The sequence below is a fragment of the Symphodus melops genome (assembly GCF_947650265.1).
Source record: "Symphodus melops genome assembly, chromosome: 17".
NCBI lineage: Eukaryota > Metazoa > Chordata > Actinopteri > Labriformes > Labridae > Symphodus > Symphodus melops.
In genome coordinates, this window is record NC_136707.1 from 11,368,475 (window position 1) to 11,390,549 (window position 22,075).

At 39.0% G+C, this 22,075-nt stretch overlaps 1 protein-coding gene across 5 annotated transcripts; it reads left to right on the top strand.

Moving 5' to 3' along the window:
• Positions 1-23: 23 nt before the first annotated feature.
• Positions 24-20,273, top strand: LOC306838579 (choline transporter-like protein 2). 5 transcript variants are annotated; one of them, XR_013781102.1, is made up of 23 exons: positions 6,967-7,406; positions 9,497-9,545; positions 9,632-9,705; positions 9,797-9,881; positions 10,559-10,643; positions 10,941-11,054; positions 11,153-11,213; positions 11,804-11,927; positions 12,073-12,156; positions 12,291-12,403; positions 13,429-13,560; positions 13,654-13,753; positions 13,851-13,943; positions 14,602-14,686; positions 14,936-15,198; positions 15,365-15,459; positions 15,903-16,006; positions 16,120-16,193; positions 16,279-16,349; positions 17,278-17,366; positions 17,467-17,551; positions 18,052-18,324; positions 19,533-19,621. XR_013781102.1 is itself a non-coding variant. In XM_079366834.1 (22 exons), exons 1-22 carry the CDS (start codon positions 1,231-1,233, stop codon positions 19,637-19,639), a joined length of 2,115 nt encoding a protein of 704 aa, XP_079222960.1. In that variant the 5' UTR covers positions 24-1,230; the 3' UTR covers positions 19,640-20,273. The 5 variants fall into 5 exon arrangements, 4 of the variants coding, with proteins under 4 accessions (XP_079222960.1, XP_079222958.1, XP_079222957.1 ...); XM_079366834.1 differs by lacking the exons at positions 6,967-7,406; positions 18,052-18,324 and adding an exon at positions 24-1,258 and having other exon boundaries at positions 19,533-20,273; XM_079366832.1 differs by lacking the exons at positions 6,967-7,406; positions 19,533-19,621 and adding an exon at positions 24-1,258 and having other exon boundaries at positions 18,052-19,242.
• The last annotated feature ends 1,802 nt before the right edge of the window (positions 20,274-22,075 follow it).

Here is a 22,075-nt window from a genome sequence, read left to right on the forward strand (position 1 = left end):
TTGCGTGTTTCAATTTATTTGGAAGAACTATGTGCAATGCTTTTATGAATCCCTGGAAACATTCTGGTTTACACAAATATATGCTTCTCACCCACAAACAGGGCCTGTGGATATTTAGAGGAGAGATGTCAGAGTGGGGCTGTTACAGACCACGTCAGAACGGTTGGGGGTCTGGTACTTTGCTAAAGGGCACCTCTGCAGTGTAATTATGTAGTTTAATAATTTCTTTTGTCCCTATATTTCATTCCTCCTGAGATACTGCTTGTATTACACGTACAGAATGTGTTTTTGTTTCTCGTTACTGGTGCCTGGTCTTCATATGAAAGAACATATGCTGAAATATATGGGTTCTTTTTTTTCTTTATGTATGCCTTTACTTATATTTTATTGCATCCTGAATTTAGCCTTGATATGTTTTGCAGTCCAATGTCTCTATGTTCATTCCACTAACTTGATCCTGTCACTTCATAACAATACATTTGTATGTAATTCCCCTCAACCAAACGTCTAATTCGTCCTCTGTGTTCAAAGAAGAAGTAATGTTTTTCTTAAACCAAACTCTGTAATTATTTCTTCCATGATTTTTCTTAGTTGGCAAGATATTGCTTTGAAATGAAATCTGTGTTTTAAGGAGTAGGATTCTGAAACCCTGCACACTAGAGAACAGAGTAGGCCTCGAAGGGCACAATCTCTTTAGGAGCCGAGCACTCCTCGAGTTTAAAACCTAAAAACTCCCCAATATCATCCTCTTCTGATGACAAAAGTTTTACAACATAAAGAAACGTTAATTATATATAATGTACTTATAATACATTTATTACAGACAATAAAAGTCCCACTGAGGTTGTTCCCACTATCATGTTCTGATCAGCGACAGCGTGCCTTGAATGCATCTTATCAAATTGGCTATGGTCGGAACTAACTGTTGTATAATTGATGGTACAAGAAATGAGTCCAGTTGTCGGACGTGAATACCCGCCTTTGCCCTGGGATTGGCTTAGCACCTGTCAATCATTGCGTCCTGCGTCGTCATTGGTCAACACAGTCCTCGGGGAACTCTCCCTTTAAACGGTAGCAGCAGCAGCAGCAGCAGCAACACAGTCAAAGAAGATTTTGGAGCGGATTTTTACCAAGTGTTGAAGTTGACTGAACCACATCACGAAAACCACTTTCGAGGCTGGAGATATGCTGTAGACGTCATATTTGTTCAACAAGAAACACTCTGCAATAATGGAGCTGGAGGAGAAACCGAAATATGGTATTTATGAAAAGTCCGACACGGGCACGTTTCACTTCATTTTGCATGGGAAAGCTCAATGACCCCTCTCTTAAAACATAACTTAGGTTAGCTGGTTTGTGTATGGCTCAAGGCTTTGCAAGAACGCAAATAGAAGCCTTTTTTCTACGTTTCTTAGTTTTCTGCATTTTAGCAGAAATATTTTCTCCCATACCCTTTGAACTGACGCAGATAAAACCAACATAGATATGAACTAACTTACCATGGTGAGTTCGGTCTGTACACCAACTTAATTTATGAAATAAGTTAGTTTCATGTTTGAAAAACTCAAGTTATATTTAGTTGAGCTGCTGTTTTAAACTGCCTCGTATATTGTTGGCGTGTAGTCGGGTACAATGTAGCCCATGTGTATATTTTGTGCTTGTGCAGTTGCCACATTCCGGACACTGGTATGGCAGGCATCGGTGGCTTAGCTGACGCCCAGCTATGTATAGAGCTTATTAGAAAATACCTCAAACACATAGAGAGGGGTCTGCAATTGTCAACTGGATGCCTTTATCCCCACTTAAAATATTCTGCGCAGTTTTGAAAGCCAGGTTGCACGATTTTGAAAAGTCAAATTCAAACACATCACAGTAGCCTAATCAAACAGCATGTCTTTAGTTTATATTGTCACTTCTGAGTTCCTCTATGTAATGATGCCCTCCCTCCCCAAATATTTATAAGTGTATGACACACCCCGTTGTTTGAGAGTTTTTCACTTGTCTTTTATTCCACTCAGATAATTTAAAGAATGAATTCACTTAGAGAGCCTTACTTATAGCCACATATGTTGAACACATTTACACGTTAAAGAAGTATTCTAACCTAAAGAGTACATCCTCTTGTGCATTTTTTTTGCAGCAACCCGTGTAGCATGTTTACTTCTTGTAGCATGTTGATAAGAATTATTACATAATCATGCGCAGCACTTTTAAGATGTCGCTGCAACATGGTGTTTTCTTCCTATCCTCTGTGCACACACCCTTATTTTTTTTTCCCCACTCAGCCTGCCACATGATGTCTAATTGACTTCCATTACCAACCTCTTGCTGAAGGCAGCACAATGCATTTAGCGTCTGATTGTGAAATACTTTAAGAATGTTAAGAATTGAGACAGTTTGACTCAGCGTCAGCCGGCAGGAAGAAAAAAAGGATAAACGTATATTATAAGATCCATGGAAGAGGATGGTTATAACATGCTTATTAATCATATATGATTTTTTTTTAAAGGGACAGTTAACAGTTGTCAAATATATTGTGTTTTGGAGCTGAAATGAAATGTTGAATTTTAAACCAATTTGCATTCTTTATCAAATAAATGGACAATGTAATTAGAAAACTGTGATACTCTACAGCAGAGAGCGTTGACTGAGAGTAAGTCTGGAGTTAAGGTGACCAAGCAGACAGGCAGCTAGACAAGCAGAAGAATTGAAAGAGTTAAGAGTTGTTGTCTGATACTGCCTTAAATTTGTGGTGTCAGAAAGAATGCTGTTAAATGCACCACTCCTATACCATGACCAATTCAGCACTCATAAAAGGGCTCTGAAGAAGAGATTGTTATGTTAGTCTAATTAATTACATTTTATTATTGCAGTCACTGTGTGTCATGTCAGTATTTCTGTGTTTTTGCTTCCACTAGTATTAAAGAAGAAAAAAGTCTACATTTTCCTGTAGGAACATTTCAGAACATACAGTAGGAGCCACCACATTTTCAGAAGTTGGAGTAATTTCAGGGCTGGATATATCAGGAAACCTCAATGACAGGATTGGAAGAAGTCAGGCAGCCATGCCCTGGTGCAGTTTAGGTGTAATTATAAGCCATGTTTAAGTTGGTTTGAAGCCTGCTGCTGATCCCTTCTTATATGTGTCTGCAGTTTTTTGAAAAGTAAGATGTTTGGCGATGTTTAGCAAAGTCAGTCTAGTTTCATGTTGTTGTTTTTTTTCTGTTTTGTTTCACACTCTAAAGTTGTCTTCATCACGTCTAACCAACAGCTTCACGCATCTCAGTCACAACAGCCTCCAGCTTATATTTTAAACATGCTTCATCATACTCGAACAACCCAAACACGATCATGTGACTGTGCTAAGTGTCTGCCAACAGGCCAGTTTGACATCCAAAGGCATGTTCACAGCTGTGTGAATCCAGGTCAGGGAAAAGGAGTCTGGAGAATGAAGAGACAAACGCAGATCAGTGTGTTGGAGGACCCTGTCACTAAGACACTGTCTTGTCTGTTAGTCACTTCTTGACAATGATGAAGACTGTTTCAATTTGTTAAAGGCAGGGTAGGTAATTTTCTCCAGATATATTAAGATTTTGGTGTAGTCTTTAGGTCCTGACACTAATTAATAATTCATGTGATCTGAAAAAGAAACAAAAAGAATCTGTCATCTGTAGGAGTTGTAAACACGTAAAAACTTCGACCAGTGTCGTTTTATAAACCAATCAAGCCTCTCTGCCCCATGCATGCATGAGCCAGCAGTCGAAGCATGAGCTGAAATCTGCTTCTGAACCAATGTGGCGAGTGCGTGCAAGTGAGGGGGCGTGGCTTTTGAGGGAACCCAGAGCGGAGGTGGTGGGTAGATAAGGAGAACGAAGAGGATGCTACTTTCAAAATCATGCTAGTTTTCGAAAATTACCAACCCTGCCTTTACCTGGAAATCAGAAACGAAAACATGTTCATCGATGAATGAGTTGGGGCCACCTGTTTTCTATGTTTTTTCAGTATATGTCTAGTCCTGTATGAGACAGATAGCAGAAGTCCTGCATGAGTGAGATTTCACTTCCACTTTGTGCCACCTGTGTGCGAGTTACTGAAATACCTTGGTGGGATACAAAGGTATTTCAGTAACTCGACAGATACAGGAACCTGACCTTATTGGATGAAGAATGAGTGTTCTTGTGAGGTCAGAAAGGCCCCATCCTGATGTGTTAGATAAAGCCCTGTTCCATATCCTGCTATTGTGTCAAATTACAGTATGTCCAAAGATAAACTTCATGAGAAACTGAAACATAGACATGATGAGACGGATATTTACAAAATGTCGTTGCTTGGATACAACATCTTACAGTGGATCCATGCAGTAGGTCTGTGTGTCTAATTGTGGCCTAGCGATCTTTTAAAATAGATCTGAACTTCGACTTGAACACTCCACACCCTCTTACTGTAATGAAAGATGTGGGAGGTGGGGAGGGAGGGCAGTAACCCACAGGCTAGGAGGTCTTTACATATCTCGTTGTGCTTACACTTATGAGTTTATATTTGACCCTCACTGAAGCTTCTTTTGTATGTATAGTCACGTTATGTGTAAAATAATGTTTTTTTGCAAACGTTAATACATCAAACTTTAGGTTTCGATGGAGGGAATTAATTATTGCTGGCCGTTACTGACGTTACTAATGACATTCTAACAATGGAAGTCTGATCTAGTGTTCAGTATGAAGGCAGCCAGCCTTTTTCAACAGTTGGATGTGATCTTTCTTTTTTTTAAATTCATTTATTTATTTTTCACTACAATATGCTGATATTGTTGTCGGATTGCTGTACCTGTTTACTTTTATAAACACTAAAAAGTTGTTCACCCCCCCCCCCCCCAAAAAAAACAAAAAAACAAAACAAAAACAAACAACATTTGGATATGAAAAGGTTTAAATTCAAATAACTTTGTTCAGCCGTTTGGAACTTTTTTTGTGTAACAGAACATCAGCGTGCATACAGCAGGTAGTGTTAAGATAATAAAGCAAAGACACTCGGGAATCAGGAATGTGAAAACATGTGAGATGTCATCGAAAGTCAAAGACTGCGCCTGGGGAAGAGACACTTGTGGCAAGATGCGAGAAAACAGAACGTTTTTCATTTTCACTTTCTGTGAAAACATAACTCTCTAACACAGATACACAACTCCACGTAGGATCATTATGCTCACATGGGATGAATTGACTTTTTCTGCTCTACGCTTTTCTTTCCTTATTATGATGATGACAATAAGTATTTTAACAATTCATAAGGATAAGGCTAATCTTTATTGATCCCCCAATGGGGGAAATTTGGGTGTCACAACAGCTCCCAAAAACAGTAAAAACAGGGAATATAAACAAAATCAATAGCAAAAAAAGGACAAAAAATAACGGCTATGAGCAAGTTTACATTAATTAAATAAAGGGGATAAAAAATACAAAGACTTGGCATAAACACTATGTACCCTTTCGCTTGTGAAAAGACAGGAAAAAACACAGTGTGTAACATTAATGATAAGGTGATTATAGTACAGTCATGTCATTTATTACCAAATGAACCTGCCAACATACTGCACACACACTTATAACACATAAAGCACTGGAGTCAATGTTTCTCTGTAAATTGTTTTTCCTTTTAGAGATTTGTAATAATAAAAAAAAAAACAGTTGCTATTTAAGATTACATTTTAAGCTCTTATGTAGCAAATGTCCATTGTTCTTTATTTTAATGACTTTAGAGCATGCTCTGGGCTGTCTGCTAACACGGAGCTGCTCTGTTAGAATTAGATTAGATCCTTTGCAGAGCTTTTAACAGAGTAAAACTTTAGCCCAATGCCAACAAAAACAGGAAAAACAAAAGTCTACAAAAAGGAAAAAAGGTGAGCTATTTCTACTCAGTGAAACTCACTGTACAGTCCCACAAATGAAAAATAGCTTTCTGCCAGTCCCAAAAAAAAAGGTTTAAAAAATGACACACATGGCAGTTAAAGATGAAAAGTGAACAGAGAGCTGGAGGCCGGAAATATTGTTGTGATCTCTGTATGCTGTGTCAATGTGAAAGAACTCTCCAAAAAAAAAAAGAAAGTACCAGCATCTGAATCAAAACTCCCTCGCAAAGGAAAGTTGGCCACAAAGGTTGGTTGGAAAGTTTCAATCATTCCAGATGAATTTTCTGTTTCAGTCAGCTTCTGCAAAAAACATTTGCGGTATGTCGTCTTTCTTTCTAAGGACTCTTTGTTAAACTTTTGGAGGAACAACCGTCCTCGGTTCAGATTGTCATTAGTTGTTGATTACAAAAAAACAGGGTAATCCCAACTTTGAACTGCTTGAAGGTAAAAAAAAAAAAAGAGAGAGGAACAGTGAAGGGAAAAAAAGAGGAGGCTGAAACTTGTTTAAAATTGGTTACAGTGTAATACTGCAGTGTCTCCACTAGAGGGGAGAAAACACTCTGAGACAAATAATTTTTAGTTCAAGAAACAAAAAACAAACTATTTACTTGACTTAATAGAAGGAATAGAGGAGGAAGAAACACAAAACCATGGCCCATGAAACAAATGAGAACTTTAAAAAATGTTCATCTGTGGAGTTCTTCATTCTTGTGACTGACGCAGGTCATCATAAATGAGTCAGGATCAAAGTGTAAGACCTGACCTCATGATTTTATGACAAAGCAATCGTGTATGCGTGCTGTAGGCAAAGCCAATATTTTGTAATTGCAGCTGCAGAATGTGGCGTAGTAAAAAAGAAAAAGAGAACAGGGACAAACATTTGATTGGATCCTTCTTGAGCTTCTCTACAGGACGCTTAACATGGTGATTATGTAACATCACAAATGATTGATTTTCCAGCTTATTACTGTGTGCTTCGTCTTACTGCTGATGAAGCGGCAAAAAAGCCTGCACACCTGATTTTAATCACACCTCCTCCACAGCAGAGACACACAAAGCCACAAGAGGCAACACTGCAAGGCGGTACTTTTCCTGTTTACTCCAAAACACATGTTTTTGATTACGTCCCAACATTTTGACTTTGCCCTTTTTCAAACTGCAGTCTAGTTGTCGGCTGATTGGAGACGTACCAAAGTGGGAAATAAAGACAGGTCGGGTCTGTTGGAAGGGGGAGGAGACAGAGAGAGATGCACAGGTGGGGCACAGATTGGAAAGAGGCTGTTGTTTCAGGATAAACAGAGAGGGGAAGTCTGAGGTGAGGTGGAGCGCCACTATTCAAGGACAGGTCGGACTGGTTTCTCGCTCCCTGCTCGAGCACATTTATACTTGACGAAGGAGAAAGCAGTGGGGGGAAAGTGTTCACAGGCTCCTCGGAACATTTTCAAGAGTTGGCCCTGAGAGGACTCAAACATGCCCGAGGATGAGGAATACTTTGGAAAGAATGGTAACCGCTTCCTGAACAGTTTTATGTTGCTTTGCAGCTTTTTTTTTTCTCTCTCTCTCATTCTGCTTCAATCTGAGAAATGTCAAAGGACAGAAGGATGACTGGTTTGTGTTGCTGTTTTTACTGTTTAAAAAGTGAATCTGTTTCTCATCAGGTCTGTGAATTGTTTTTTTTGCGAAACCTGAGCTGCAGTATCAGTATGCTGACATTGTTGGGGGGAAAAATGGGTGTGTTTGTGTGAATGTGTGTCAGTGGAGAACCTGCTACTGCCGGCAGCTCTGCTGATTATACAGGTGTGAGAGAGCAGACGGCTTTTATCAGTTCTTCCTCCAATACAAATATCTCTCCGCTGTGCGTCGATAAGCAATAAGTCTGTTCCAAGTACAGCTTTATGTTGAAGTTACCAAAGGCCTCTGTGTTTTTTTTTTTTTTTTTTTTAGTCTTGAGATTTGTTTGGTTTTGTTTTATTCATCAAGGAAATGCAACATGTCACAGTGTATTCAGCAAAGCCAGCCTACATTTGGATGCACCACAGACTTACATTACGAACATAACATAGAGCAGTAATGATCTTTTTTACCAGCAACTCTGACTTCTCTAAAAGCTTGTCTGGTAACTGCTTCCTGCAGCATTATCATCTGACCTCATACATAATTAAAATGCAAATAAGTCAGAGAGAATACCATACTCTCTTGTCTAGACTCGGAAGCTACACAAGCATACAAGCTGCAGAGGCACCAGTATTTAAAGTCCTAAAAATCAGTCAAATTTGACCCTCGTCTAAGGGCTGCTATTTTCCTCTGATGTCACTCAGCATTGGGAGCTAAACATATTCTTTAATCCAAAACAGCTTTATTGTTCAACCGTTTATTTTTTGCTAAATGTGTCATTGTGAGTCACACTTCAGTTAGGCCGACCTCTGGAACATTCATTGATTGAGGACTTACAGTATCACACCTATTTTTCCTACACTGATGCAGTTTGCTAACCTGAAACTCAAAAGTACAACATAACAGATTGTAAGTGTCCCACACTGAGCGTGATGTCAGTGTTGAAATGTTTGCAGTCTGTGGATTGCGATGGATGCCTGCTGTGTTCTTTGCTCTTTCTTGAGATCCTTTCACCTCCCTTTTCTCTCCGTCCTGACCGGCACAGATGTCCTCGGTGAAACTTGTTTTGCTTGATGGATTTTTGCTGCGGTACCAGAGAAATTAGCTTGGATAATGGAGATTCTGTCTTCAGCCAATCACATGTTAAACTCAGATAACCTGCAGCTAATATTGCTCTCTGACTGATGATGGAATTATGAGAAGCCGCAGAGCGTCACTCAAATACGAAGAAACTCTTCAAAGTAACGAATGAGTCTTTTTATGTAAAGCGTACATTTATAGTAAACACTATCTCAACACATTTAAAACACACTCTCACCCATCAAACATTTTCCATTCATCTTGCAAAAGCACAACATCATTGGCTTGTCAAACTACACGTGATAAAACATGATGTTGGCCTTGTTATGTCGGCGCTGTCTTTCACACGAGTTGTCTCCTTCTGCTTAGTCACCAGGGAGGAATTTGTTGTGTTGCTGGGCGTTCTCTGCTCGAGGGTAAAGTCATCTGACAGAAGAAAGGGAGGAAGGGGGGGGGGCTGGAGGGTACTGTGTCATAACCCTAAATAAGATCCCTTAAGAAAAAAAGACCCAGTGGCTGCAAGTTGCCTCTCTGCTTTTTATATGACAATGCTCAAACACTTGTGGGCTCGTTTGCACGTAGCCACGTAGCCACGTAGCCACGTAGCCTTGTTGTCACAACGCTTAGACGCTTTAGTCGTCCACGTTCCTGGTTGTGGAAATGGTTCTTCTGAGTTTTGTGTGTTCACAAACGTACGTGCAAACTAAAAAGGGGCTGTAGTGTAGATTGCATTTCTCTGCTGAGGACTAATCTTACTTCCATGTGCAGCAGCAAGCGGTCATAGCCAATCAATTTCTTTCTTTCAATCAAGCTGGCGACCTGTCAGTCCGTCATACTTCTGCAAACTTTTCACTGCCAAAAATGTTTGCTATAAATGCTCTGTTTGTCTTTTTTACGTAGGTGAGCCGAGGAAGTATGACCCGACCTTTAAGGGCCCGCTCCAGAACAGGTAGGATTGAGATCATGCTTCTGGCTTTTAATGTGTACGAGTTGCTACAAAAGGGTTCTGTGTGACTTTTGCTCTCTACATCCTAGGAGCTGCACGGACATTGTTTGCTGCATCTTCTTCATTATTGCCATACTGGGTTATTTTGCAGTTGGAATACTCGGTAATAAAGCACCATTTTGTTTAATCTTTAAAAAATATACATCCTAAGGTTGGCAATGAAAGAAAGTGAGCAAATTATTATTTGTTTCCAGCCTGGTCCCAGGGCGACCCCAGGAAGGTGATTTATCCCACGGACAGCCGAGGCCAGTTCTGCGGGCAGGCTGGCACCCCACTTGAGTGAGTTTCCTTCCAAGTGTAGAGCATACTTTCCCTCTTTCCGTGCATGATTTTTCATTTCACTTTTGAGAGCATGAACACAGCGATGTGTAGACCACTGTGAGCATAATGAGTTCATCAAAATGAAACCACACAACACACCAGGCTTTATGCAGACGACATTTTCAGCTCTCTCGTCCGACTGTTTCCTATCAGCCTCTCCAATCTTCAGTCATTTGACAAAAAAAAAGCAAAGACTCGAGACAGATCTATCATCCTTTATTCTGGAAAAAAAACAAGAGGTATCCAGTGGACATTGATTGATAAGCGATACAGGCAAGAGAAACAAATGAACATAAACTTCTGTTCACTCACCCTCACGTTGACAAAGGATATGGGATGATTCATTTCCACTAGATTTTGCAGCAACTGAAAAAATCTCTGAAATGTTGTTTTCCCGACATTCCCTCAAACGGACAAAATCATTCTTTGTGTTCCATGACACTGCCCCTCTCATTCCTTTACCCCGTTTGAAGTACTAATAGCCGAAAAGACCAAATTGCTACGGCGCTCACCCCATACGATGGCACGTTATTATTTTATTTTGAAAGGTGCCGTTTCTCTTTGAAACTCATGGATCAGTTTCCCCCTCCAAGCCGGTTCTTCCTGTCACTGTTTTGTGTTTTTTGGTTTAACAGGAAAAAACCGCTGCTGTTTTACTTCAACATTATGAAGTGTGCCAGCCCCATGGTGCTGCTGGAGTTCCAGTGTCCAACCACTCAGGTGTCAGATCTATTCTCTTCTCATGTTTTCTTCTCTGATTCTCCAAATCATCCAAAAGTTTTTTTCCCCCTCAGCATCCTCCATTCTGTTATTTGGCAGAGGAATTCATTTTTTTTTGTAAAACATTACAAACCTGGTCTATTTAAGGTGGTGTATATATATTACGACTTTGGAGAGAACTGTACATTATATTGAGCTTCCTGATAGGCTGCTTGTTGTGTCCAAGCTTATGCTTCTCATGCATTAACTGACTGAACTGTGTCCTGCCCTGCATGTTTTTTTTAAATTTTTTATCAGATGTGTGTTGAGAAGTGCCCGGAAAAGTTCATGACGTTGGTCAAAGCTTACACAAACAGCAAAGACTTTGATTACTATAAGCAGTTCTGCAAGGAAGGTGTTACGAATTCAATGGTGAGTTTAAATTCAATTGTTGATTTGACTTTTAGATTCTGTTCTGTCTTCCTGCCTCAAAGGTTGCTGATACTCCTTATCTGGATTTTGTTTTTCAGAGTATTCCAGATATCCTCAGGTTGGGTCTCTGTCCTGCCATGCTGACCCCCAGCAAGCCCTGTGAGTTACATCTTTCTGTGTATTTAAAAACAAACAAACAAAAAAACATTTCCATTTTATTCATCAGCCTTTGCAGAAAGGGATTTTGGAGTGTTAAAGGGACAGTATGTAGAATTTCAAGCTAATGTTTACATTAAAATGTTGAAATTAAATAAAAAATGTATGAAACCAATGCTTCCAAACTGTATCAAAGCCAGATAAATCCGTAGTGTTATAGTTGTAATGGGATGTGTTTTGTAGGCAGCTGTCATGATAGACACAAAATATTGATCGTTGGGAAACACTGGATGTTAAATCTGCTGCATAAGCTAGCGCTAGCTGCTACTGAAATCTGCTGTTCTGTTGGTGTATGTGCTGCTAAATAGATAATGATAAAAAGATCATGTATGTTATACTTGGATACATCGTCAGTACACGCATCTCTCAGGTCGGTTTGGCCCATTCGTATTAATTCAACATGGAATATGTTAGTTTTTACTCCCATGATACTCCACAAACCTCGACGTCATTGTTTGTTATTGTTTAGCTTGAGAGCCCCCTTGTGGCGAATTTAACATACTGTACGTTTAATGTCCTTTGCTTTCCTTCAGTCACTCGCAGGTGTTTCCCAGCATTGGGGCAGAAAGGAGGGGTGATTACTGTGGGAAACAACTCGCACTTTGATGACGGAAGCGGAAACATTCGAGATGCAAAGGATCTTATGGATGGAGTAAAGTGAGTACATCATTAGAATTCTGACAACAGACCATTTTCCCGTAAAGTGTGACGCATCTTTTAAATAGCTGTGTGCCTGGCCCGTCCCCAGTCTGCCTCATAGATTCCTTATCCCAAAGTGAACTGACAGAAATATCTTCTACAGGAACGCCACTGTGGTCATTGAGGCTCGACAGGTGGTCATGAAGATCTTTGAGGATTACACACAGTCCTGGTACTGGATCCTGTTGTAAGTGACTCAGCGCCACATGTAAACCTGCGACTTTTCCACTTTGATCCAGTTTGTATGTAAGGAAACAAAAACTCATGCTCAGTCGCTCTTTTTATGTCCCCTCTCTTCCTTCCTACATTATTTCTCTTTAGAGGGCTGGTTATCGCTATGCTCACCAGCTTGCTCTTCATCGTCCTCCTTCGCTTCTTGGCAGGGATCATGATCTGGATTATGGTTGCCTTGGTGATAGCGGTAATAGGATATGGTAAGGGCCAAATGATGTTAGCATTTTGTCATAATCTTTTTCATGCTCACCTCAAAGTAGATCAGCACATCACAGCCCCTCTGCATGTTATGTTTGTTCCAGAACTGATCTGGCTAATTTCATAACAAACACTCAAGGCCCTGTTTTGATGGCGCGATCTCTCAAGTGATTGGCGCACAGCGATTTGGGACATGTCGGACTTTATTTTGGTATTTACATGGTGCAGAGCCAGGCGCAGACAACAAAGAGGAGGGATTATGTGGCTTGATTATACATAGTTGTGTTTTGGGTGTAACAGGAATAAGACAAAACAGGCGTGTTAGATCCCACTCATGGTTCAAACCAGATGCATCTGCAGGCGCACATGTTGCTGTTTATATACTGCAGATTTCAGTTTTGACCTTCTCTGCTTATACTTCGCCCCTGAACACACAGGACATGATGAAATATGTTGATTGCGGAATAAAGTTGAATTAATCCCACAATTTGAGAAACAATGCGGAGAGACACAATGAATATTTCAGTAGACACACTGATGGAATATAAACGGGTCTATGTCCTCTATAGTTCTGTGTTATCAACAGAAATACAAGCAGGCTTTAAACATTTAATCATACATTTACTCTGCTGGGATCCGTAGCTACATTTTTAAATGCCTATATATCGTATTCTTAGTCTACACAAAATAATTGTTAGAAAGGATACGTCAGACCTCAAGCCTAAACTGAGCCACTAGAATATTTAAAAAAAACATTTTGCATTGGGAAAACCTGTCATTGAGCAGGTTACAAAGAGTCCTTCACTATAGTTACTGATCTAAAAACATTGTGTCTTTAACTTTGAGGATAACAAACCCAAGAGTTTCCTCTTTCTGGATAAAGAATATGATCTGTCTTCTTGAAGGCACACATTGAAAGAGGTTTTTTTCTCTCCTTTATTGAACTGCCTTCCATTCTATTACTAAAAATTCCATTGCTCATATTTCCTGTCGGCAAATGTTGTGGTTTCGTGGTCTGTCTGCTCAGGTATCTTCCACTGTTACATGGAGTACGCTGCCCTGAAAGAAGAGCCAGGTGCTGATGTGACGCTACAAGAACTTGGCTTCCAGACGGACTTGACAATCTACCTGCAGATCAGACAGACCTGGCTGGCCTTCAGTCAGTACACCGCTCACCATCAATGTGTCATAACTGTCTGCGTGTGTTGAAACAACCATATGACCTTTCCTCCTGCGAAAACTTGTCCTGCAGTGATCATCCTGGCTATTATGGAGGTCGTTATCATCCTGCTGCTCATCTTCCTCAGGAAGAGGATCCTCATTGCTGTTGCTCTCATCAAAGAAGCCAGCAGGTCAGACTTCCATTAGGCTTACATTTTGATTACTTCATCTGTGCGTGCATCATTAGTCTGAAAGATTGTCTTCTTTTACTTTTTCTTGTGTTTACAGGGCTATTGGGCACGTCATGTCCTCCCTCTTCTACCCGCTGTTTACTTTCGCCCTCCTCGCCATGGTGATTGCCTACTGGGCTGTTACAGCTGTGTATCCTTTCCCTCAATATTGTTGTGTTGTTATGGAGGGTTAACTGGAGTTAGGCATTTAACCAGTGGCTCCTAAATTTGAAATATGTTAATTAAACTAATTCAGTGTACAATTTTCTTGATTGTTTTTAAATCATGCATGCTTGATTAAATCATATTTAAATTGAGCAAAACACCAGCAACAAAAAAAAAACCTCGGAAAGAGACATTAGATTCAAGCTTATGGAAGTCGACTAATTTGAGTTGTACCAAAATGATTGATGGTGATGAGTTAACCATCACATTCTTTGATATGAGAATGATGACTTTGAAGTATGAGTCCCAATCCAAATCTCTGTGTCATGTTGATAGATACAGTAGATACTTGATGCTGATCCTGAGGAAAATTCAAAGCGTGTATGATGATCTAAAGATGGCAAGTCATTAAAGCATCAAGATGGAACTTCAACACTTTTAAATAGGAAATTCCTGACCTTATAACACATTTGGAAATATTTATTCTAATGTATAATGCAGATCACTAAAGCATGTTAATACATGAACATTGTGCAGGGGCTGTATATTTCAACCTGCTCTTTTTGTGAAGTGCCTTTAGAGGACATTTGTTTCAACAAATCAGGAGTGTGAGATTGATTATTGTCCTTGACAGCACCGTTCAGCTTCTTGTCTACCTCAAATGAACCCATCTACAAAGTTTTTAACGATTCAGTATGTGAACACTCAAGAAAAACCTGCGACCCTGCCGTAAGTTTTCTCATTTTAATTTTGCATTTTGAACCTCCAGACGATGTTCTAAAGCCTGCTACAGCTTTGAGACATTAATGTTAATGAAGTATCCTCATACTGTCCTGTCAAACTCTTCACCTTACATTTTAAAGACTTTCGTTAGATTCCACCATCTTATATTACGGGACATTTATGGATTTGTGTTCGTCATATGTAATCCACCACATGTAGTATATAATGTCTCTATATAACTGTGTCTCTGCTCAGAACTTCACAACCAGTCCCATGAAATATCAGTGCCCTGACTCCGAGTGCCTTTTTGCCTTCTACGGTGGAGAAACGGTTTACCACAAGTACCTGATCGGCTTGCAGTTCTACAATGTCTTCCTCTTCTTCTGGTGTGCCAACTTCGTCACAGCTCTAGGACAGATGACCCTGGCCGGGGCGTTTGCTTCATATTACTGGGCCTTCGTAAAGCCGGACGACATGCCTGCCTTCCCTGTGTTTTCTTCCTTAGGAAGATCTCTTAGGTTTGTGAGTGTGTGTGTGTGTGTGTGTGTAAAACATTTTAAAGATAATTTAATATCAGTGGATTTTCTTCTTTGTTTCCTGCTTTTTTTTTGTTGTTTTTCTTTTTGTGTGGTCTTTAACAGCAGGTGTTAGTGTTTAAACACCACTTTTTTTTGCCTTATTTAGGTATCATACAGGGACCCTGGCGTTTGGCTCTCTTATCCTCTCAATCATTCAGATCATCAGGGTTTTGCTTGAATATCTGGACCACAAGCTAAAAGGTTTGTATTTGAATACTTTTTTTTTTTTTTTGTCAAATTAGAAGATGATGTTTAGCAATGGTAGCAAACCTAGTTCTGTATCCAGCTTGCTACCTTAGAATGAATGAATGAATGTTTCTTAAGTGAGTTTGTTTTGGAGAACTAAATATAATGTTAAAGTTGATTGTCCACATTTGATATTATTTCTTTCTTGATGAAGTATCTCCAGTAACAATCTTATTGTTCAGTAACCCTCACACTGATGCTCCTGCGCTGTATTATTCCTTTATTTAAAGGCTTTGTTTCCCTGCTAATAGTATTGGAAAAGGACAGGGTGTAATTAGCCTCAAAATTATTTCTATAGGTTGTGTGATTTTAAAAAACAAAAAGCATTGAAATGCACTGAAATTACACTGCTGGTTAAGTTTTCTGCTCTATTATTGATTTGTGTGTGTTTTTTTTAGGAACCCACAATAAGTTCACCAAGTTTCTGATGTGCTGTCTGAAGTGCTGCTTCTGGTGTCTGGAGAAATGCATCAAGTTCCTGAATAGAAATGCCTACATTATGGTGCGTAATGTATCTGTGTCTGCTTTGTCTTTTGGTCCTCAGTCAACTTTCAAAATGTATTCTTAATTTTTGTTACTCAAGTGTTGTATGTAATGAATGCATTTGGCCTCTAGGTGGCAATATATGGCAAAAACTTTTGCACTGCTGCCAAAGATGCCTTCTTCCTGCTCATGAGGAACATGATCAGGTGAGTACACATGGTGAAGACTGCCTGCCATGTGATAATTGAACATATAATAACTATAACTATAACTGACTGTTTAATCCTACAGGGTGGCTGTCTTGGATAAAGTGACAGATTTCCTCTTGTTTTTGGGCAAACTGCTCATCGTTGGGCTCGTGGGTGAGTCTGCTCGAAATCTTTGATGTGATTAGCCACAAACCGATAATGATTAATCGGGCGGCTGGAGGGGGGGTTGGGGGTTCGATCCCCAGCTCCTGCAGCAACATGTGTCCAATGTGTCCTTTCTCTTAAGAACAAAATGATCTAAATGTATGGCCAGTGTTATTGATTTTAGAAAAGCTTGAGCTCAAACCTTTTAATGGTCCTTATAATGAGCTTATTTAAGGTCAGTCACTGTTTTAAAAGAACAGGTTGATCTTCATGATTTTGTGTGCAGGTACTATGAGATCAATAATTAAAGACACAATGAGCTTCCATGAACTGAAAGCCTATAGAAAACCTCATGATAGCCAGAGCCTAAATTAATTAATTTAAGGTTCACAAAGCATTTCAAGGAATCTAGGATCTAGGAAATCAACAAAAAAAGTTTAGTTTCACAACTACTGTAATTGATTGTTTTGGATGTATTTGCCTTGTGTGTTAGTTAGCCAAATGTAAGTTCCAAGGATAACTTAATTTTCCCGGAGTTTCCCAAATCTGTTCTCCTGCATCTATAGGCAAAGATGAATAGCGGCTCGGCGGCAGCAGCTTGTACTGTTTATGAAGGAGTTCGCATTTTTACAACCTACAAAGAGGTTTTACAAATTCTTATATCAAATTGTTTAAAATTAAAAATAATCTTAAGAAATAACATACAAAGGCATCATGGTATGTATCTACAATATATTGTAGAGGTTTAACAGTTAATACAAGATATGACTTGCAGTTTCTACATGTCACGTTACTGACTCATCTAGATATGCCAAGTTTTCAGCACCAACAATTTTTTTTCAAAATCTTACTGAGGACTTTCAACTTTTTTTTACCAACATGTCAAAAATAATTGACTTGAAAGGTGTTTGAGTTGTTTATGCTTTGTCTTCCACAGGGGTCTTTGCCTTCTTCTTCTTCTCTGGCAGAGTGAAGGCGTTTGAAAATACAGCTCCACACCTCCACTACTACTGGGTGCCCATCTTGGTAAGTCTGAAGTTTCTTCTCACCTCAATATAAATTAAAAAAAAAAAAAAAAGCACTTGTGTGGTTTTATGATGATTGTGTTTTTCATGTTCCTCTCCAGACGGTGGTAGTCGGCTCCTATCTGATTGCCCATGGATTCTTCAGCGTGTACGCCATGTGTGTGGACACTCTTTTCCTCTGTTTCTGTAAGTAGCACCTCCACAGCCATTGTTGACACGATGCATTACTCAGACATTGCTTCTTAAGCAGAGCCTACCTGACGCCTGCGTAGAAGAAACACAATGCTGGATTGAAGAAAGGGCGAAGCCTAATCAATCCAGCTGAATCAAAGTGTTCTTCATTTCTTGAATCTTGCCTTGCTTTTGGTGTTGGGCTGTCACTAATTCTGAACTGCATGAATTAAAGAGTCTGTGTTTTATGGTATGTAATCTGGGGAATCTGCTTTTTTTTAATATAAACTGTTAACTTTCAAAATGCCTGTGGGTGCCTTTGCTTGCTTGCTATTTGACCTCATTTTTTCTTTGTCTCTCTTTTTCTCTCACTCCACAATTCACCACTTCCCCCTCCTTGTTCCTTCTGCTCCTCTTAACACCTTTTCTTCTGACCCTTTTATTTAAATATTTATCTTCCGTTCTACCCATTAACACTCACAAATGCACACACACACACACACACGCATAATAAGGTGAAGACCTGGAGCGCAATGACGGTTCAGCTGCAAGGCCTTATTACATGTCCTCCACGCTTCATGAGATTTTGTGGAAGAAGGAGGCTGAGGATCCCTCTTCGTCTTCTGCTCAAGAACAGGACCACAAAGTCAAACAGCTGCTGGCTCAGGAGGAAGATGCAGCTTAGGAAAGAGGACCGTTTGAGGAAAAGACTTAAGTTACAACGTTAATGAGCTTTGTTGTCGATTTGGAAAGTCCAGCTTTGCATCAAAACGGCTCATCATGCAGAGGTTGTTTATAGAACAAGACGACAGGCCTTAAAATAGCAGTGACTCTGTGTTTTCTTGACTTGCGCGAGTGTTGCAAATTTCCTGGGATCTCTTGTCTTTGATTACAAGGAAACAGGAAAAAAGATGTTAAGAAATTGATTATCGAGCATTCTCTTCGCCAACACGTAGCAAGCTGTATAATTGACTTAATTAAGTGCTGAGACTGTGCATTTGCACTGTAGTTTGACACGCTTGGACTTTAAAAAAAGTTTTGAGACGTCACTAATGCTTCAACATTTCAGTATTTTTCAGGATCATGAGGTTGGAAGAAATAATTGGCCCATTTTTTTTAAAGCTAAGTAACAGTTGTGATTTGAAATGTAGCAAAGAAAAACACTAAAGTAAAAGTAAAATGATACGATTTGAAACTGCTACTACTCAATAAAAAAATGAAATTTGCTACTTTCCACCTCTGGTCATGTGTTACAGTTCCATGAAATGACCAGTTTCACAGAATGTCTTGAAATTGCGAAAATGACTTTCTTCATGGTAAAACAACATTTCTAGAATGTGTTGAGCCTTACAATAGTGCCACACATTGCCACTCAATGGATACTTGAAACCACTAATGTGCCTCTTCGCAGTGTTATTATTGGTCAGTTAGGATCTCTAACCTGAGTTCTGAAGGTACATAATAGTTTACAGTCGATCGATTGCTCCGTCTTTAGTATGAACCACTATCAAGTGTTGTTAGCAATGAGCCATAACAGCTTCTAATGTTTGTTTTGATTCTGTTGATGTGACTTAGGTTTGGCTGCTATTGGCCAGTTATGACTTTTGACATGATGAAATGTTTTTTGTTTTTTTTTACTTTTACAAATGTAAAGGATATGTTCATAGTAGACCTGCTAGGTCAATAAACAGTATTTGAAGAAATTAGTCTCGATGTCATAAAACGAAAAGATTTAAGTCTTAAAATGGTTGAATGTTTTTAAAGGCAATTTACATTTGTGGAAAAAAATACAGTTCCCTTTACAGAATAGGAAATGACAAACTAAGATGTGTCAGTATGAAGCTTGTCTCACTGAAGAGCGCCTGCATGTTTTTTTTGGTCTGCTTTATTTCTGCATTGACACTTAAGAACAGAGAGAGCAAACGTACATCAAAATGTTCGGGTAAAAGAAATAAAATCCTCTTGTTAAATGCCATTTCATTGAATCTCTTTCCAGTGGAAGATCTTGAGAGAAACGACGGCAGCGCAGAGAGGCCCTACCTGATGCCTGACAGTCTCCGCAAAATTCTTAATAAGAAAAACAAGAGCGAACCAGCGGAGTAACACTCCTCTTCTTACAGTACACGCCTTGTACTGTACAGGTCCAGTCTGTTGGCTGAAGTGGACTGTGTTTTCTCAGTGGAAACTGGCTTGGACACTCACCTCATGTTATCAGTTACCAGGATCACTAGTGTCATCAACATTGTTACTGCCAAGCCTCTGTTTCTCATGAATCAGACACCTTGGGTTTTAATTATGTCAACTATTTAAGTGAGTTTTGAAGATTAGTCATCAAATGTTTTTTGCTTTTATACAAACTTTTACTATGTTGTAAATTTTTGATCAAAGAGCTCATGAAGTTTAATTTTTTAAATATTTGAGCTTTACATAAAAGTGTAACTCTATTAAGGTTTTCTATAGACTTGAGTTTTTATCTATACGTTTGTGTCTTTTTGATCTTTATAGTGTTTTATTTTAATACATATTTAACCAAAGCCATTACATGTTTGCTTAAGCTCATTGGAGATTGTATATCTGCCACATCTCCTCTTGGTGCATCTTTAAATATCAGGACTATGCAGAGAGATCAGAAATCAGGAAAACTCTACAATTCAATTATTGCATAAGGTTGTGTGTTTTTTCTTTGTTTGCGAGTTGAAGTGAGGGAGTTTTGAAATAAAAATGGTTTTGTACTTAATGTGTGTCAGTATGTGTTCTTCAACCTGTTATGATCATTTTTGTCATTGTGAAGCAGGTTCCATGTGGTGCAGGTAACTGGTTTTCGGAATTCTCTCACCTGCCATACGGGTTCCAGTTAATCAGGTGAGTTGACTTGTGAAATAGGAAAAAACCCTTCTGAAGCTCAGGCCTGCTAGTGAAAACGGTGAGGGGTGGAAAGTTGGAGCCAATGTTCTCCAAGCTTTTTATCTGTCTTCAAGACTCATCAGATGTCTTTTTTTTTTTGGCCATCTGAAATAGATCTTTACCTTTTTAAATTGATGTTTTAATTGTGACATAGTGGTGCATTATGAGTCTGTGTCCTTATGTTGCGTTTTACTGTCTTCAATTTGAGATCATTTACTTTTACTTCTTGAATAATCATAATTGAGCCATCACATTTTTATGAATAAGGTACAACATGAATGTGTGCATCTTATTTCCTGATGTTTTAAACCCATGCTCTGCTTGTTGGAGTAAAAAAAAAAATCTGCCAATGAAACAAGTGAAAATGTGTGTGATAAGATATGGTGAAGTAAGACATTTAAGCCTTTCAACAAAAGATAGATCTTAAAAATAGCTGAAAAACCTCATTCTTTGCCATATTTGACTAGTGAAGTTTTGTGTCTGATAAGTTTTTGATGCTCAAGTATTATTTTACCCTCAAAATGAACATCTTTTATATTTACCCTCCATGTCATTCGCTTCATTTGAAGTCGTGCTCACTCATTATTTGTTCCATAATAGTGACACTGTTCTAGATGTAAGTCCAGAACCTACATGAAATAAGAATAGAAATTGACATTTCAAGACAAAATGTCTTGAAGTAAGCAAGTATTAGGCAGTGCTTTGCCATAATTTTCCAACCTGTCATCAGTTCAAGTGTGATTGCAGACTTAAGATAAAGGTTTGAAAAGTAGATTCTGTATTGATCAAAGATTGACAAGAGTGTAAACTACGATCACCCTTTAGACATAGTGAATATGAAGATCACTACAGACTTAAAACATTACCGGTTAAAGTGGTCTGTATAATCCTCTGGTGAAAATGTGTTTGTAATAGAAGTTGGTAAAGATTTCTTTACAGCTTCAATGATGCTCACATTGAGTTACATTCTCAAAAGGTGGACCGCATTTTCACGTCTAACAATTCAGAAGGTTTTAATTTAGTCTCTCCATGTTAACTGCTTCGACACAAACTCTCCTGAAAACATTCTACCTGCTGTTCTATAAGTGGCCATTAGATGGAGTGTATGATCAAAATTATGGTTTGGGGTAGGCCAATTATTTTCATGGAAGTCTTGCAGTAAGTTATCTCTGATCACGCAGCCATACTGGCTTTACGTAACCTGCTTAGATAACAAATTGTTTTATAGTCAGTTTTATAGTCAACATGCACATTAATGTTTTAGAGTTATAGATCACTCTAGACCGCTCATGCATTCTTGGGTGTATGGGAGACTCTGAATCCCCACAAGTAAATACACCAAAGAATGACGGTGATACATTTGCCTGTCTTTCCACAATAACTTGGGAGGAAAAAATGTTATCAATAAATACTCTGAAAATATAAGGATTGGAAATCAGGAAGTGCATTTATGAACTTGATGAGATTGTGCATCTTTGCGGAAAGTAAAAACCTAACAGTGAAGCATGACAGTATGTAACTGGTCAACTTTCCAATTCCCCTCTTGTGTAATTCAAGTCTTGGTGACATTAAGCCACTCCTGTGAAAGTATGCCACTCACTTTTAACGCCTGCCTGCACTGCTGGCTTAGTAACC

Coding starts and splice junctions, on each gene's coding strand:
- LOC306838579 (XM_079366831.1), top strand. CDS start 7,373: ATGCCCGAGGATGAGGAATACTTTGGAAAGAATG. Junction 16,350..17,277: donor GCTCATCGTTGGGCTCGTGG/GTGAGTCTGCTC, acceptor TGTCTTCCACAG/GGGTCTTTGCCTTCTTCTTC. Junction 17,367..17,466: donor ACTACTGGGTGCCCATCTTG/GTAAGTCTGAAG, acceptor GTTCCTCTCCAG/ACGGTGGTAGTCGGCTCCTA.